At 36.8% G+C, this 15,092-nt stretch overlaps 1 protein-coding gene across 4 annotated transcripts in view; it reads left to right on the forward strand.

Annotated features, from left to right (window-relative positions):
• Positions 1-15,092, forward strand: part of STRADB (STE20 related adaptor beta) — a 60,405-nt gene that overhangs the window by 2,275 nt on the left and 43,038 nt on the right. For all 4 annotated transcript variants that reach the window (XR_011968833.1, XM_072617286.1, XM_072617284.1 and 1 more), the window contains exon 2: positions 14,637-14,748. Coding sequence is in view for 2 of the 4 variants with exons in the window: in XM_072617286.1 (XP_072473387.1) it covers positions 14,737-14,748 (12 nt within the window). In the remaining 2 variants the exon portion in view is untranslated. The remainder of the gene's footprint in view (positions 1-14,636; positions 14,749-15,092) is intronic.

Raw genomic sequence — 15,092 nt, forward strand, 5'->3', positions numbered from 1 at the left:
TGTCATCCTGCCTCTTACCTTATCTGTCTGCTTGTTACTCTACCTGCCACCCTGGTCACCCTACTTGCCACTCTGCCACTGCACCTGAACTGGGGCTGGGGAGTGAGAAGACAGGTAATAAGCTTGCAGCTTTCATTTTCTGAATGAGTTTTAACCTTGGGCACTGCCAAATGCTCTAAATGGAGCTTTAAATTAAGTAGTACTTTCTTGCCTTTTATTTTTGCTCTTTCCTAGTCCATAAGATTGTCCATTTAAAAATTTTTTTTTTACAGAAAGACTTCACAGAATTATAACTTTGATCCATCTTTTGTTTTTGGGTTTTTTTTTTACAGAACAGTAAAAAGTGTCTGTTTTTAGTTTGTTTCTGATTTTTCTCCACCCACCTGTCTTGAATTTGTGTCCATCCAGAAAATAGTTGATCATGAGCTAGATCTCTGGGGTTGTAGTTTCTTTCAAACACTCAGTCAACAAACATTTATTTACCACCTCCTATGTTCTAGCTATGCTTTGAGGGTACAAAGAAAGGCAAAAACATTGGTGCTGCCCACAAGGAGCTAACATTCTTACCAGGGAAACAACATGCCAACAACTATAAATACAGAATGTTCCTATGTAGCTAGAAGGCGCTAGAAGAGGGGTTCAGAGAGGGGGCCAAGAACAGCCTTCAGTAGAAGATGGGGTTTGAGCTCAGTCTAGAAAGAAGCCAGGGAAACCAGAAGGTAGAGTTATGGAGGGAGAGCCATCCAGGCTTGGAATTCAGAAACAAAAGAATGCAGATTACTGGTCAATTGCTAAACAGTGAGTGCATCTATATCATTTTGCTGTCTGCTTAAGAGTTTGCTGAGATTCCTTTAAAAATTACCACAGTTTTAAGCAAAAGGGGTTTGCTTCATTCTTTGCATTAAAATCTGTACCAGTAGCATCTTTGTTAAATGCTTATATGCTCCATGTCAGACCTCTGTAAATAAAGATATCAGGGTCTTTTTTTTTTTCCAACACAATGTGAAAACCATTCCCAATGAAGAACCCTATTGTAACTATTTTAGTGCTGCTGGCATGCAAATGTTTAGAGATAACTTTCCACAGTAGCATCCTGTGAGATAGGTAATTCCCTGAGAAGGAATGTGGTTTATTGTGATTGCACAGTATCTGAGTTGTCAAAGGTAACAAACGTTTCTTAAGTGTGTACTGTGTATCAGGCCCTGTGCTAAGGTACAGAAGCAAGCTGAGAGAAAGACAGTACCTGCCTCCGGGAGCTTGTAGTCTAATAGGGAAAGAACACATAAAAAGGGAACTGAAGAGAGAAAAAGAGTGAGACAGAGAGGTACTAGGTCTTTGTAAGGGAAAGTCCTGAAGTCTCAGGTTCCAGGAAGAAACAGCCATTCAGAGAGAAAGGGCACAGCGACAGAGGGTGTTGCTAAGAAGAATCCAGGAGCAGTGTGAACTTCCAAGAAGAGGTCGCTGAGTCATTGTAGGAAAAATCAGGGAGAGTGGGGAGTTCAGATGGGAGTCAAGCTCATGGCTCCTAACTCAGTCTGCTACTCTTGCCGTTAGAATGTACTTTTAATGAATGGCATATGTGTGTGTATGTGTGTGTACACATATATGTATATACATGATCTTTGTATCACGAATGCTTAGGAGACTACTTTGTATAATGGAAGGTTCTTAATAAAGGTTTCATTAGGCTTACCATAATTATATATTTAGACCCCAGCATTAAAAGGGATCATATTGATGTGTCCTCACATATTTTGAAAGAAAAATATTTGTTTTCTTCTATTTTCATTGAGCATTAGACTGGTAAGTGTTTTATGTAAAATTTTGTTGATTTGGAATATTTATTTGTTTTCATTGATTAAGTGTATAATTTTAAATAATAACTTTAGATCTGAGTGTGAAGACTCTGTCCTTATTCTGATACTTCAGATGAATCATTTCACCTTTAGTTCCTTCATTTGTAAAGTGATGTAGTTAAGCAAATGATCTTCCAAGATCTCTTCTAGTGAGAAATCCTCTGAAATTTCTCCTGTCAAATTTATTAACTGTGTGACCCTAAGCAAGTCACTTACATCTATTTGATTCTCCATTGGCTCCTCTCTCATATAGCAATAATAATGATGGTACATTGTGGGGAGAAAGTGTTTTGTAAAATGAATTGAAATCTTACCTCAGACACTTATTGCTTGTGTGACCTTGGACAAGTCACTTAATCTCAGTGTTTCTCAGTTTTCTCATCTGCAGAATGAGGGGATTGGACTTGATGACCTCAAAGATGTCCTTTCAGATGTAAAATCTTTGTGAACTGGGAATGATGTCATTGAATGTTGCTTAATAATAATACATAATATTTATCTAATGCCTTAAGGTTTACAAAGCACTGTACACGTTATCTTATTTGATCCTCATAGAGACATTGGGAGGTAGGTGCTTTTATTCTCACTTTACAGATGAGGAAAATGAGGTACACAGAAATTAAGTGAGTTATCCAGGGTCATACAGCTAAGTATCTGGGGTCAGATTTGAACATCAGGTCTTCTGACTCCGTGTGTGACTATTACTACTCTCTCTATCACCGAGCTAAATCATATATTTCCTGTCATAAGAATGGTTCAGAAATTAAGACATTGAAAAGCCAGTGTAGTAACTAGCTAGTAGTGTGGCTTCAGTGAATTCAAAACGTCTTTTTACATAGTCATGTCTTCCTGCACTTATCAGGACCTCCTCTTTTAGTATTAGATTGACAAAATCATAGATTTTGTTGTAAATCACACGTTCACTTTGCCAAACAGCACGTATTATGGAAGTTGCTTTCCCCTAGATGAAATCAGTGCCTGAGTTGAAACTTTATACTTTATATAGTAACTTCCATCCCTGGTGTGTTTTGTTTGTTTGCTTTTGGTGTGTATGAGGCCTTTATTTTTGTCATTGATCTCCTTTGGATATAATGGACATAGACATTTCATGTCATTTAAAAAAAATTAAATTTACTTTTTGTTCCATTTTAAGTTCTGCACTGTCTCCTTCCCTCTCTTCCCAATCCCTCACTCGAGAAGTCCACCATTTGAGACACAGAAAGAGATACATATGCACATGTATGTATGTAAATGTATGTCTGTATATGTCTACATAAATCCATACTATGCATATTTGTGTTTATCAGTTCTTTCTCTGGAGGTAGATAGCATCTTCCTTTAAAGGTCCTTTGTGGTTGATTTGAGTATAATACTCAGAATAACTTAGGTGTTCACAATTATTCTTCAAACAATATTGCCATTGCTATATGTAGTGCTCTAGGTTCTGCTCATTTTACTCTTCATTATTTCATGCAGGTCGTTCTGTGTTCTTCTAAAATCAACCTGCTCATCATTTCTTACATCACAGTAGTATTTCATCATAATCATATACCACAACTTGTTTAGCCATTTCTTAATTAATGGACACTCCCTCTATTTCCAGTTCTTTGCCACCACGAAGAGAATTGCTATAAATATTTTAGAACATATAGGTTCTTTTCCTTTTTTCCTCATCACCCTGGGAAACAACCCTAGTAGTGGTATTGCTGTGTCACAGTTTTACAGCTCTGTGGGCATAATTCCAGATTGCTCTCCAAAATGGTTGGATCAGTTCACAGTTCCACCAATAGTGTGTTAGCATCCCAATTTTTTCACCTTGTAATTTAATGTAATCAAAATTGTGCATTTCATATCTCACAGTGCTCTATCTCTTTATTCATAAATTCTTCTCCTATCATAAATCTGATAGGTAATATATTCCATGTTCTTCTAATTTATTTGTATCTCCCTTATGATATCAGTGGTGGAGAACCTGAGGCCACAGATTCTCTACCCCTGAGTAGGTTATGTATCCATTTTGACCTTATCTTAGTAAATGGTGTAGAATATTGATCTATATCCAATTTCTGCCAGACTGCTTTTCAGTTTTCTCAACACTTTTTTACCTGGTAGTGAATTCTTATCCCAGAAGTGTAAATCTTTATATTTGTCAGACACAAGATTACAAGTCATTTGCTACTGTATGCTATACTCTGTCCAATTGCTCCACCTTTCTGTTTCTTAGCCAGTACCAGATAGTTTTGATAATTACTGAACCTCTTTCCTATTATGTTTTTTCCCCCACTAATTCCCTTGATATTCTTGACCTTTTGTTCTTCCAAATGAATTTTATTATTATTTCTCTAGCTCAATAAAATTTTTTGGGGGTAATTTAATTGGGATAGCATTGAATAAGTAGATTAGTTTAGAGAGAATTGTCATTTTTATTGGCTCTGCCCACCCATAGACAATGAGTATTTCTCCAGTTATTCAAATCTGACTTTATTTGTATAAAAAGTGTTTTATAATTATGTTCATGTAGTTCCTGAGTTTGTCTTGGTAGGTATACTTTTAGTATACTGTCAATAATTATTTTACATGAGATTATCTCTTACCATCTTTTCTTGCTGATGATAATATAGAAATGCTGATGATTTGTATAGGTTTATTTGATATTCTGCTACTTGGCTAAAATTGTTTTAACTAGCTTTTTAGTTGAATCTCTAGGATTTTCCAAGTATTCCATCATATCATCCACAAAAAGAGCTAATTTTATAACCTCAGCGTCTATTCTTATTCTTTCAATTTCTTCTTCTTCTTGCTGTTGCTAGCATTTCTAATAAATACTGAATAATGTTGGTGATAATGGGCATCTTTATTTCACTCCTGATCTTCTTGGGGAAACTTTCTAGCTTATCTCCATCACAAATAATGCTTGCTGATGGTTTTAGGTAGATGCTTCTTATCATTTTAAAGAAAAATCCATTTATTCCTATACTTTCAAGTGTTTTTAATAGGAGTGGGTTTTGTATTTTGTCAGAAACTTTTTCTGCATCTATTGTATGACTTGTATGACTTTCGTTACTTTTATCCTTGACATAATCAATTATGTTCATAGTTTTCCTTATGTTAAACCATGCCTACATTCCTGGTATAAGTCCTACTCATTGACCATATGTGATATGTTATAGTCTCTACCTAGTATTTTGTTTAGAAGTTTTGCATCAATATGCACTAGTGAGATTGGTCTATAATTTTTTTCTCTGTTTTTGCTCTTACTGGTTTAGGTATCAGCACCATATTTGTTTGATAAAAGCAGTTTGGTAGGACTCCTTTGCCTATTATTCGAAGTAATTTTTTAAATATTAGAATTAGTTGATCTTTAAATGCCTATTAAAATTCACTGATAAATCCACTCAGTCCTGATGCTTTTTTCTTGGGAAGCTCATTTATGGCCTTTTCAATTTCTTTTTCAAAAATAGGTTCATTTAGATGTTCTATTTTCTCTTCTGTTAATCTAGGCACTTTATGCTTTTTGTAAGTATTCTTCCATTTTACTTAAATAGTTAAATTTATTACATATAATTGGGTAAAATAATTCCCAATAATTGCTTTGATTTCATCTTCATTAGTGGCATATTCACCCTTTTCACTTTGGTACTACTGATTTGGTTTTCTATCCTTTTTTAAAAAATCCTATTAACCACTAGTTTATCTGTTTTATCAGTTTTTTCATAAAGTCAGTTTCTAGTTTTATTTATTAATTCAATGATTTTCTTAATTTTATTAATCTCATCTTTAATTTTTAGGATTTTCAATTTGGTATTTAATTGAGGATTTTTAATTTGTTCTTTTTCTTTTGTTCTTTTGCTTTTTAAAATAGTATACCCAGATCATTGGTCTGCTCTTTATTTTATTGATTTGAGTATTTAGTGATATACATTTTTCTTGAATTAAAGCTTTTGCTACATCTCATAGGTTTTGGTGTGCTGTCCCATTATTATCATTCTATTTAATAAAATCGTTTATTATTTCTATGACTTGTTCTTTAAACCTACTTATTCTTTTAAATTAGGTTAGTGTCCAATTAGCTTTTAATCTGTGTTTCCATGATCCCTTATTAAATAAAATTTTTATTGCATTGTGATCTGAAATGATGCACTTAATATTTCTGCTTTCCTGCATTTAACTATAAAATTTTTATACCGTAATATATGGTCAGGTTTTGTAAAGGTACCATATACTGCTGGAAAAAAAGTACATTCTTTTATATTCCCTTGCAGTTCTCTCCAGGTATCTATCATATCCAGCTTATCTAAGATTCTTTTTATCTCTGTGACTTCTTTCCTATTTGTTTTTTGGTTATATTTATCTAGTTCAGAGAAGGGAAGGCTGAAGCCCCCACTATTATAGTTTTGTTATGCATTTCTACTTATAACTCATTTATCTTTTCCTTTTAAAAATTTGGATGCTATAACATTGGGTGCACATGAGTTTAGTATTGTTAGTACTTCATTATTTATGGTATCTTTTATTTCTTTTATCTCTTTTAATTAAATCTATTTTAGCTTTAAATTTGTCTGAGATCATAATTGCTATCCCTGTTTTTTTTAACCATGGTAAATTCGACTCCAGCCCTTTATTTTTACTATATATGTATCTCTCATTTTAAAAAATGTTACTTTTAAACAACATGTTGTTGGATTTTGGTTTTTAATCCATTCTGCTCTCCGTTTCCATTTTATGGGTGACTTCATCTCATTCACACTCAAAATTATAATTACTAGTTGTATATTTCCCTCCATTTTATTTTTCCTTACTGTTTATCCTTCTCTCTCTTTTTACCCTGTCTCTCCTTATACATCTATTACTTCTGACCACTGCCTCCTTAATCTGCACACCTTCTAAGAATCCCTCCCTTATCCTCAAGTCTTGCTTTCCTATTCCTTTCTCTAAAGACCATTCTAAGAGTCTGTCCCTTATCCCATCCCTCATCCTCCAATTTCTTTGTAAGTTAAGAAGATTTTTATACCCTTCTAGATGTATTTTATTTCCTTTTTAAACCAGTTCGGATGAGAATAAGGTTCTAGAACTACCAGCCCTTCACCCCATCATGCCCTTGTCTCTAACGTTTCTTCTATTCACGCTTCATTTGTAACTCTTAAAAGTTACAGATAATGCTTTCCTATATAAGAAGTAAACAATTTGACCTTATTAAATCTCTTATAATTAGTCTTTTATGTTTACTTTCTTGTTACTCATGATTCTTGTAGGTCATATTTTCCTTCAGTTCTGTACTTTTCCTCATGTATACCTTAGAGTCTTTTAATTAATTAAATTTCCATTATTTTTTCCCCATGCAGCTTTGCTGGGTAAATTATTCTTGGTTGCAAACTGAGCTCCTTTGCTCTTTGGAATATCATGTTCCATGCCCTTCAGTTTTTTGATGTAGAAGCTGCTAAATCTTGTGTTATCCTGACTGTAACTCCACGGTATTTATTCTTTCTAGTTGCTTGTATTATTTTTCTCCTTAACCTGGGAGCTTTGAATCTTAGCTATAATGGTCTTCTGAGTTCTCATCTTAGGATTTCTTTTAGAGGGTGGTTGATGGATTTTTTCAATTTCATTTTTACCCTCTAGTTTTACAACCTTTAGGGTAATTTTTCTTAAAGGGCAGTTAGGTGGTTCAGTGGATAGAGCACCAGTGCAGGAGTCAGGAGGACCTGAGTTCAGATTTCACCTCAGACACTCCCTAGCTGCATGACCTTGGGCAAGTCACTTAACCCCAATTGCCTCATCCTGGGTCATCTCCAGTCATCCTGATGAATATCTGGTCACTAGATTCAGATGGCTCTGGAGGAGAAGTGAAGTTGGTGACCCCCACAGGCCTCCCTCACTCAAAACAAAGTCAAGTGCAAGTCATGTCATTATTTCTCTGATGGCACGGTCTTCTTTGGCAACGAAGGATGAACACACACACACGCACACATATGCAATTTTCCTTAATAATTTCTTGAAATACAGTGTGTAGACATTTTAAAAATCATAACTTTCAAATAGTCCAGCATATTTATATTGTCTCTACTTGATCTGTTTTCTAAGTTAATTGTTTTCTTATGAGTGCTTCAATTCTCTTCTATTTTTTCTTTTTTTAAATTTTGTTTTATTATTTCTTATGGTCTTATGAAGTCATTATCTTTGCTTTGCCCAATTCTAAGGGTTATTTTCTTCCATAAGTTTTTGGATGTCTTCTTCCAATTGGTTGACTTGTTTTTCATAAATTTTTTGCATTATTGTTATTTTTTTCCTAATTTTTCCTCAACCTCTCTTATTCGATTTTAAAAATCCTTTTTAAGTTCTTCAAGAACCTTTTTGGGGCTTGGGGCCATTTGATATTTTTCTTTGAAGTAGAAGTAGCTATTTTGACTTCACTGTCTTCTGAGTTTGAACCCAGATCTTTATCAACATATTATCTGTGATCAAATTCTTTCTCTTTTGCTTACTCTTTTTTTTTTTAGTGCCTTATTTCTTGGTGGGTAACTTTATGTTAGAGTTGGGCTCTAGTCCTGATATGTGAGGAATAATGTTTCGAACTTCAGGTTTTTCATGCTGTTGTTTTCTGAGATCTATCTGGGGACCTCTACCCTGAGATATGACCAAGGCCCTCAGGAAGGCTGTTGCCACACCCACTTTTAACTCTTTGCAGTCCTTTCCTTTCAACTCACCCCTCTCACCTGGAACCAAAACCAGACACTCCACTCTCCTAAATTTAAGTGACCATAGCCAGCAGGGCGTTGGCTCTCTGGGACTGTACTCACTGGCATGTGCATGGTGTAAACCCAGCCACAACCTTGAACTGTGTCTGGTCAGTGTACCCAGGCCCGTTGTCCAGTACCAGCAATCTTCCCCTGATCAACTATGTGACAGCCCCACTGTCTGTGAGGCTCAAGTTCCTGAAGCTGAGATTGCCCCTCAGGTTTGTTATTTGTACATTTGATGGTATCTGGAGGTATCTGTGATTTAATCAGGTCAGACCACTCTGGGAGGTCATGTATTCCCTAATATCCTTCCAAGTTGTCTTAGGCTAGACAACGTCTTACCCCAACTTTTAATATTTCTGCCACTGTAAAGTTCACTTTGAGGCATTGTTTTAAATTACTCGTGGGGAAGTTTGGGAGAGCAAGGTAATTTCCTACTATAGTTGGCCATCTTCCCAGGATTCTCTCTGGTATGTTTTATTAAAGTTAAGTCTCTGAGAGGATCCTGGGAAGATGGCAGAGTAGATCAGAAAACTTTCAACTGTCCATGTTTCTTCTACAAAAAAAGAACATCACCTCTGAGAGAACCTAGAGTAGTGGAAATAAGCAATAATCAGGTAAAGCAGTGTTTTCTAAGACAGGAAAGACCCAGTCTCCAGGGGTAGAGACTTGAGTGAAATACAAACACCTCCAGGCCCACTCTGTGAAATCAACAAACAAAAAGCTCTGGGGGCAGCTGGAGTTGGGAGGCAGCCTCAGCCTGAGACACTTTGATCTCGCTGACAGTGTGGGAGACAGTGTAGGGGTCTGACCCGCTGAGTAGAAGATTGAAGTACCTTCCACTGTAAGGGACACCAACTGCAGCTGTGCTGACCAGACTTGTCCTGCTCTGTGACTGTGGGGGAGGAGTTAGCACACACCTGGTGAGCGCAGCGGTAGAGGGCCAGGGACCCTGCTGGCTGTGGGCACTTGCAGAAGAGCACAGTCCTGGTTTCAGTTCCAAGGCAGAGAAGACAGCTGTAGTTTGTAGCCACTGGAGGGACCACAGGAAGCAGGATAATTAAATATCATGGAGATACAGTAAGGATTACATAAGACCTAGCAGCCGCTACATTGAAGGCCCATTACATCTTGGAATACTATATTTTGTAGAGCGAAAGAGCTGGGGTTACGATCAAGGGTAACAAATCCAGCATAGTTAAATATAATCCTTAATTAAAAAAATGGATATTTTATGAATTAAAAGACCTTTGGATATTTGTGACTAAAATAGCAGAACTTACTGGAGAATTCAACATATAAGATCCAGCAGAAATATAAGATAAACATTAAAGACCAATTATAAGGGGCTCAATAAGGTCAAATTGTTTACTACTCATATGTGAAAATTTTATTAGTACTCATGGCTGGCATCATTTGGGTAGTTTGAAAGGTAGGTGTATAAGAATGGCTTAGGCAATCAGTTATCAAGCATTTATTAAGCTCATTCTGTATGCCAGTCGTGTTAAATTCTGGTGATACAAAGGATAGGAACTAGATTTCTTTGGTATAGGGAACTCCCTGAATGAAGAAACTCTACCAATGTAAGCTGGCACTTTCTTTGTAACGTACAGTCTTAGAATTGTCCTGGAATACTGAGAATTTAATTCCAGAGTCACAGCCAGTATGTGTCAAAAGCAAGGCTCAAACCAAGATCTTCCTGGTTCTAAGATTGACTCTGTATCTACTCTACTACTCCATGCTGCCTTTTTATAAAGAGAGGCTACAAAGAAAAGGAAAAAGCAATTCCTGTCTGCTATGAGCTTACTTCCTAACTAGAGGACAAAATGTATATAAAGAAGAATATATAAGATGAATATAGACTAGCAAAAAGTAACATTAGTGGAGAAGGCACTGAGATTATTCTCGTGTGACCCAGCTGACAGTACAAATGAAAAATCATTTATTAAACAGTAGGTGTCAGGCATTGTGCTAAACACTGGAATTATAAATACAAAAATGAAACAGTTTCTGTCCTTATAGAGGAGACAATAGATATGTGGGAGTGATGCTCTGGGAGAGGAATTTTAGTTTAGAAAGTTGAGGGTAGGGTAGTGATTAGACCCCTAGGGGTTCAGGGTTGACTTACCCTTTTTAGGTAATAATGGCAATATTGATTTGATTTTAGCTGGGGGTTGAGGGAGAAGGGAGAAGGCAACTTGCTCCAAGCAGTAAGATGGCAGGAGTGGAAAACTGCCTAGACTATTAGAAGTATCTCTTAATCAGAATCTCAGTAGCCCAGGTGTTAATTTCCTTTTTTCATGCTTTATCCTAAGTACTTGTCTCTGTGCTGATTAACATTTTTTAAATCAATATTTGCAGGTGACACAGAGCTGAGAGAAATGGCTAACAAATGATGGGATCTAAAAAGACCTTGACAGGCTAAAACATGGGGTTGAATCTGCATGGCTGAAATTCAGTAGGCATGAACGTACAGTTCTGTGCTCTCAAAAGTTCAGTCTTATAACAAGTCAGAGAGGCATGCTTTTATAGCAGTAGGGAACAAACACAGTAGAATGTAAGTTGTTTCCTGTTTTTCTCGCATGATGCTCTCGTTACTGTCTCCATGCCTTCTCATTGGCTGTCCCCATGCCTGACTTGTTCTCCCACCAAACCTCTGCCCCATAGAATCCCTGACTTACAGCTTGAGCTACACCTCTTACAGGAGCCTTTTTAAATCCAAGTCAGGAAGCTTTCATTAAACATTTACCATGTGTCACACATTGTACCAAGCGCTGAGAATGAAAGTGCAAGCAGAAAGAAAGACAATCCCTGCCCCAGGAACTCTGAGGGAATACTAAATACATAAAAGAAAGCTGAAAGGGAAGCTGGATGTGTGTGTGTGGGGAAAAATGGGGTGGGGAATGATGGATAGGGGAATGGTATGGAAAATCCAGAGTCAGAAGAGCAGCCTGTAGAGAAATGAAGATATGCTTAGGGGTAGGGAGAGGAAGAAGAGGGGACAACCTCCCTAAAATTAAGATTGTAGGAGGAGTTGGGCAATTATACAGAGGCTACAGAAGTGGAGAGTACTTCCACTGGGAGAAGTCCAGGGGCAGAATGATCTTCCAGGGTTAAGAAGAAAATCTGGAGAGTCAAGAATATATAGCTTCTCCTAGTGCCCCAAGCTGCTGCCACCTCCCCCTTGAAGGCCCACTTCTCTCTACTCTGTGTCTAGAATGTACTAATTGATGAAGAGGTTGGAAACTCCTTTAGGGCAGAGAAAGTTTTTACTTTTTCTTTGTATCTCCAGAGATTAACACAGGTATTAGCACATAGTAAGTATTTAATAAATGTTTACTGATTGTTTGAGGGTAGGGACTATCTAATTGTGTGTATTTGTACCCCCAGCACTTAGTGAAGTGCTTTGTACATAGTAGGTGCTTAATAAATGTTTCTTGGATTGGATTGGAGATTTTAATAAACTGCAAATTCAGTATGAGCCAATAATGTAGTATGGCCAAAAAAAAAAAAAAATACAGTCTTAGGCTCCATTAAGTGAGATATATACACAGTGTCCAGAATGATGGAAATGATAGTCGCACTGTAGGCAGACTACAGCTTAATAGCTAGTTCAGTGCTGGGCAGCCCCTTTTTATTAAGAATATTGATAAGCTGGAGAATGGCCCCGGGGAAGGTGAGCAGGCTAAGGAAGGTATTGAGATTATACCATATAAAGAATGTTTAGATAGATAAAACATTTGTTAATTGCTTACTATCTGCCAGGCATTTTGCTGAGTGCTAGGAGCACAAATACACATGGAAAAAAAGAAAAACAGGCCCTGCCCTCAAGAAACTTGTATTCTAATGGGAGGAAACTAGTCATCAAAAAGGAACTGAAATGCTGGGGTGGGGCATGTTTTTGAGGTCCTAGGACAGACTGTATTTGAAGAAGGAAAGATTTGAGAGAGATATGAAAGCTGTCTTCAGTTATTTAAGTTATTTATTATGGGAAAGAAGCTTTAAACTTTTTTTGCTTGGCCTCAGAGGGCAGCTAGGGATCAAAATGGATAAAACACCAAGCCTGGAGTCAGGAAGACTCCTCTTTCTGAATCCAAATCTGGCCTCAAACACATACTAATGTGTAACCCTGGGCAAGTTACTTCACCCTGTTCCTCATCTGTAAAATGAGCTGGAGAAGGGAATTGTAAACCACTCCAGTATCTTTGCCAAGAATATGCCACTAAGGTGTCACACAGGTACAGCTGAACAACAAACAACTTGGTCTCAGAAGGCAACACTACAGGCAATGGGTAGGAATTGAGGGAATATCCTAATTGCCTTGGGTGGGTGTGGGTTTCAGCCCTCTCTTGTGAGACCCGTGAGAAGTAGCTGGAAGACTTCTTCTAGTGATGGCTCAGGGAATTCCCAGTCTTCATTTAGGCTGGACCTTGTCTCTGAGTTGCCTGCCTTCCTTCTGTGATTCTGTGACTGGCCATGAACTTTGTAGCATAAAGTCCTTTCACAGGATGTGGAGAGCAATAACAAAGCAGATCAGTTGAGGAAAAATTGTCAGACCATATGTTTCAACTTTTATTTTGAAAGATTAACTCTTAAGTGCTAGTGCTTCCATGATAATTGGGACTGTTGTTCCCTTGGTGCTGTGTGTGTGTATATGCATGTATGTATGTGTGTTATATTTCTGTACGAGTATTTATTCATAACATTACTGATAGATCAGTAGCCCTTTAAGATCTAAAATGGCTTTTTAGATCAAACTTTGCCAACATGAGGCTGTAAAGTGTGGTAGAAAGCCTCTGGGCACAAAGTCAGAAGACTTCAATTTGACTATCAGCTCCACTGCTGGATTAATGTATGAGACTGGATGAACTCTCAGCCTCCCTGGACCTCCCAGTATAGTCATCTGTCATCTAAAGGAGATACATTGAATTATTTTTAAGGTCCTCTACAGGACTTGAATTCTCTGGTTCACAAAGACTGTGTTTCTGTCTAGGGAAGCAAATATTAAGTACCTACTATATTCTGGGCACTTATTCATGATGATTGTAGCTCTTGATCAGGAATGGGAAACCTGCAGACTCCAGGACGTATGTGGCCCTCTAGGTCTTCAAGTGTGGCCCTTTGACTGAATCTAAACTTCACAGAACAAATGCCTTTGATAAAGAAAGCCATCTGGTCCATCCCTCCTCCCCATTTTACAAATAAGGAAATCGAGTCTCAAGGACAGTTTTGGAAACTGCCGTTATCAATGTTTCTTTGTGGAAAACTTTTTTCCTTCTCATTTTACATAGATATCACAAGTGCCTTCAGCCTTTTTTGAGGATTTCTGAGAATGGAATAACTAAGAAGCAATGGTGGAGATCATGTTAGTAGGTAGAAAGAAACCTGCCGTGGTGTCAGAGGTAGAATGTGTATACTCTTATTTTCATAACCTGAATCTAGAGATGTTTTTTTTTTCTGGTTCTCTTTGGATCAGAGGACAGGTATTTTATCTTATACATCCTTGATGTGGAAGTCATGCAGTTTTTTGTTTTAGGAATTTATTAATTTTGGGAAGGGCAGCTAGGTGGTACAGTGGATAGAATGCTAGGCCTAGAGTCATCTTCCTGAGGTCAGATCTGGCTTCAGAAACTTACTAACTGTGTGACCCTGGGCAAGTGACTTAACCCATTTGCCTCATTTCCTCATCTGTAAAATGAACTGAAGAAGGAAATGGCAAACCACTACATAGTTTTCTCAAGTATCTGTCAGAAAATGCCAGGAAGATAGGAATTTGGATAACTGAAAACTTTTCTTGACTGCTGAGAAATAAAATAACAATTGTGCTCATGACTTTCTGTCACACAGAATCATAGGATGATAGATTTAGAAGTGGAAGGGACCATAGAGAACATCAAATTCAACCCTGTCATTTTACAGATGAGAAACTGAGGCCATGATAAGTTAAATGACTTGCCCAGGTCACACAACCAGTAAGTGTTATATATTGTTACATAATTGTATAAAATATAAATGCAAACATAATTTCTTTGTTTTATAACAGGAGAGTTCTGCTTCCTGTGAAAGAAAATGAAGAAAAAATTGAAATTTTTAACTACAAATTAGATGGATTTATGTTATTTTCTGTGAACTAAAGTGATTCAATGTCTCTTCTGGTAAGCTTTGATTTACTTTGGATTTTATTTTGTGCCTTTCGTAGTCCTAACTAATCATTGATTTATCAAATAGAGGTACCTATTAGACCCTTTAGATAAGTAGATTTAGAGTAGATAAGACTCATTTAAAATTATGACATTAATTTTGGAATAGAAATAGCTGCTGTCAAAATGTTTGAAAACCATGTTCTTAAACATATTAAGAATATGATACTAATGCCACCATTAAATACATACAATTTTCTTTGTACTAGTTGATACATTAATCAAATCCTTTCTTCCATCTTCAGCTTGCCATAGATTGGAAATCACATATTCAGAATCTGTGATCATTTAAATTAATA

This window comes from Notamacropus eugenii, chromosome 6, assembly GCF_028372415.1.
Source record: "Notamacropus eugenii isolate mMacEug1 chromosome 6, mMacEug1.pri_v2, whole genome shotgun sequence".
NCBI lineage: Eukaryota > Metazoa > Chordata > Mammalia > Diprotodontia > Macropodidae > Notamacropus > Notamacropus eugenii.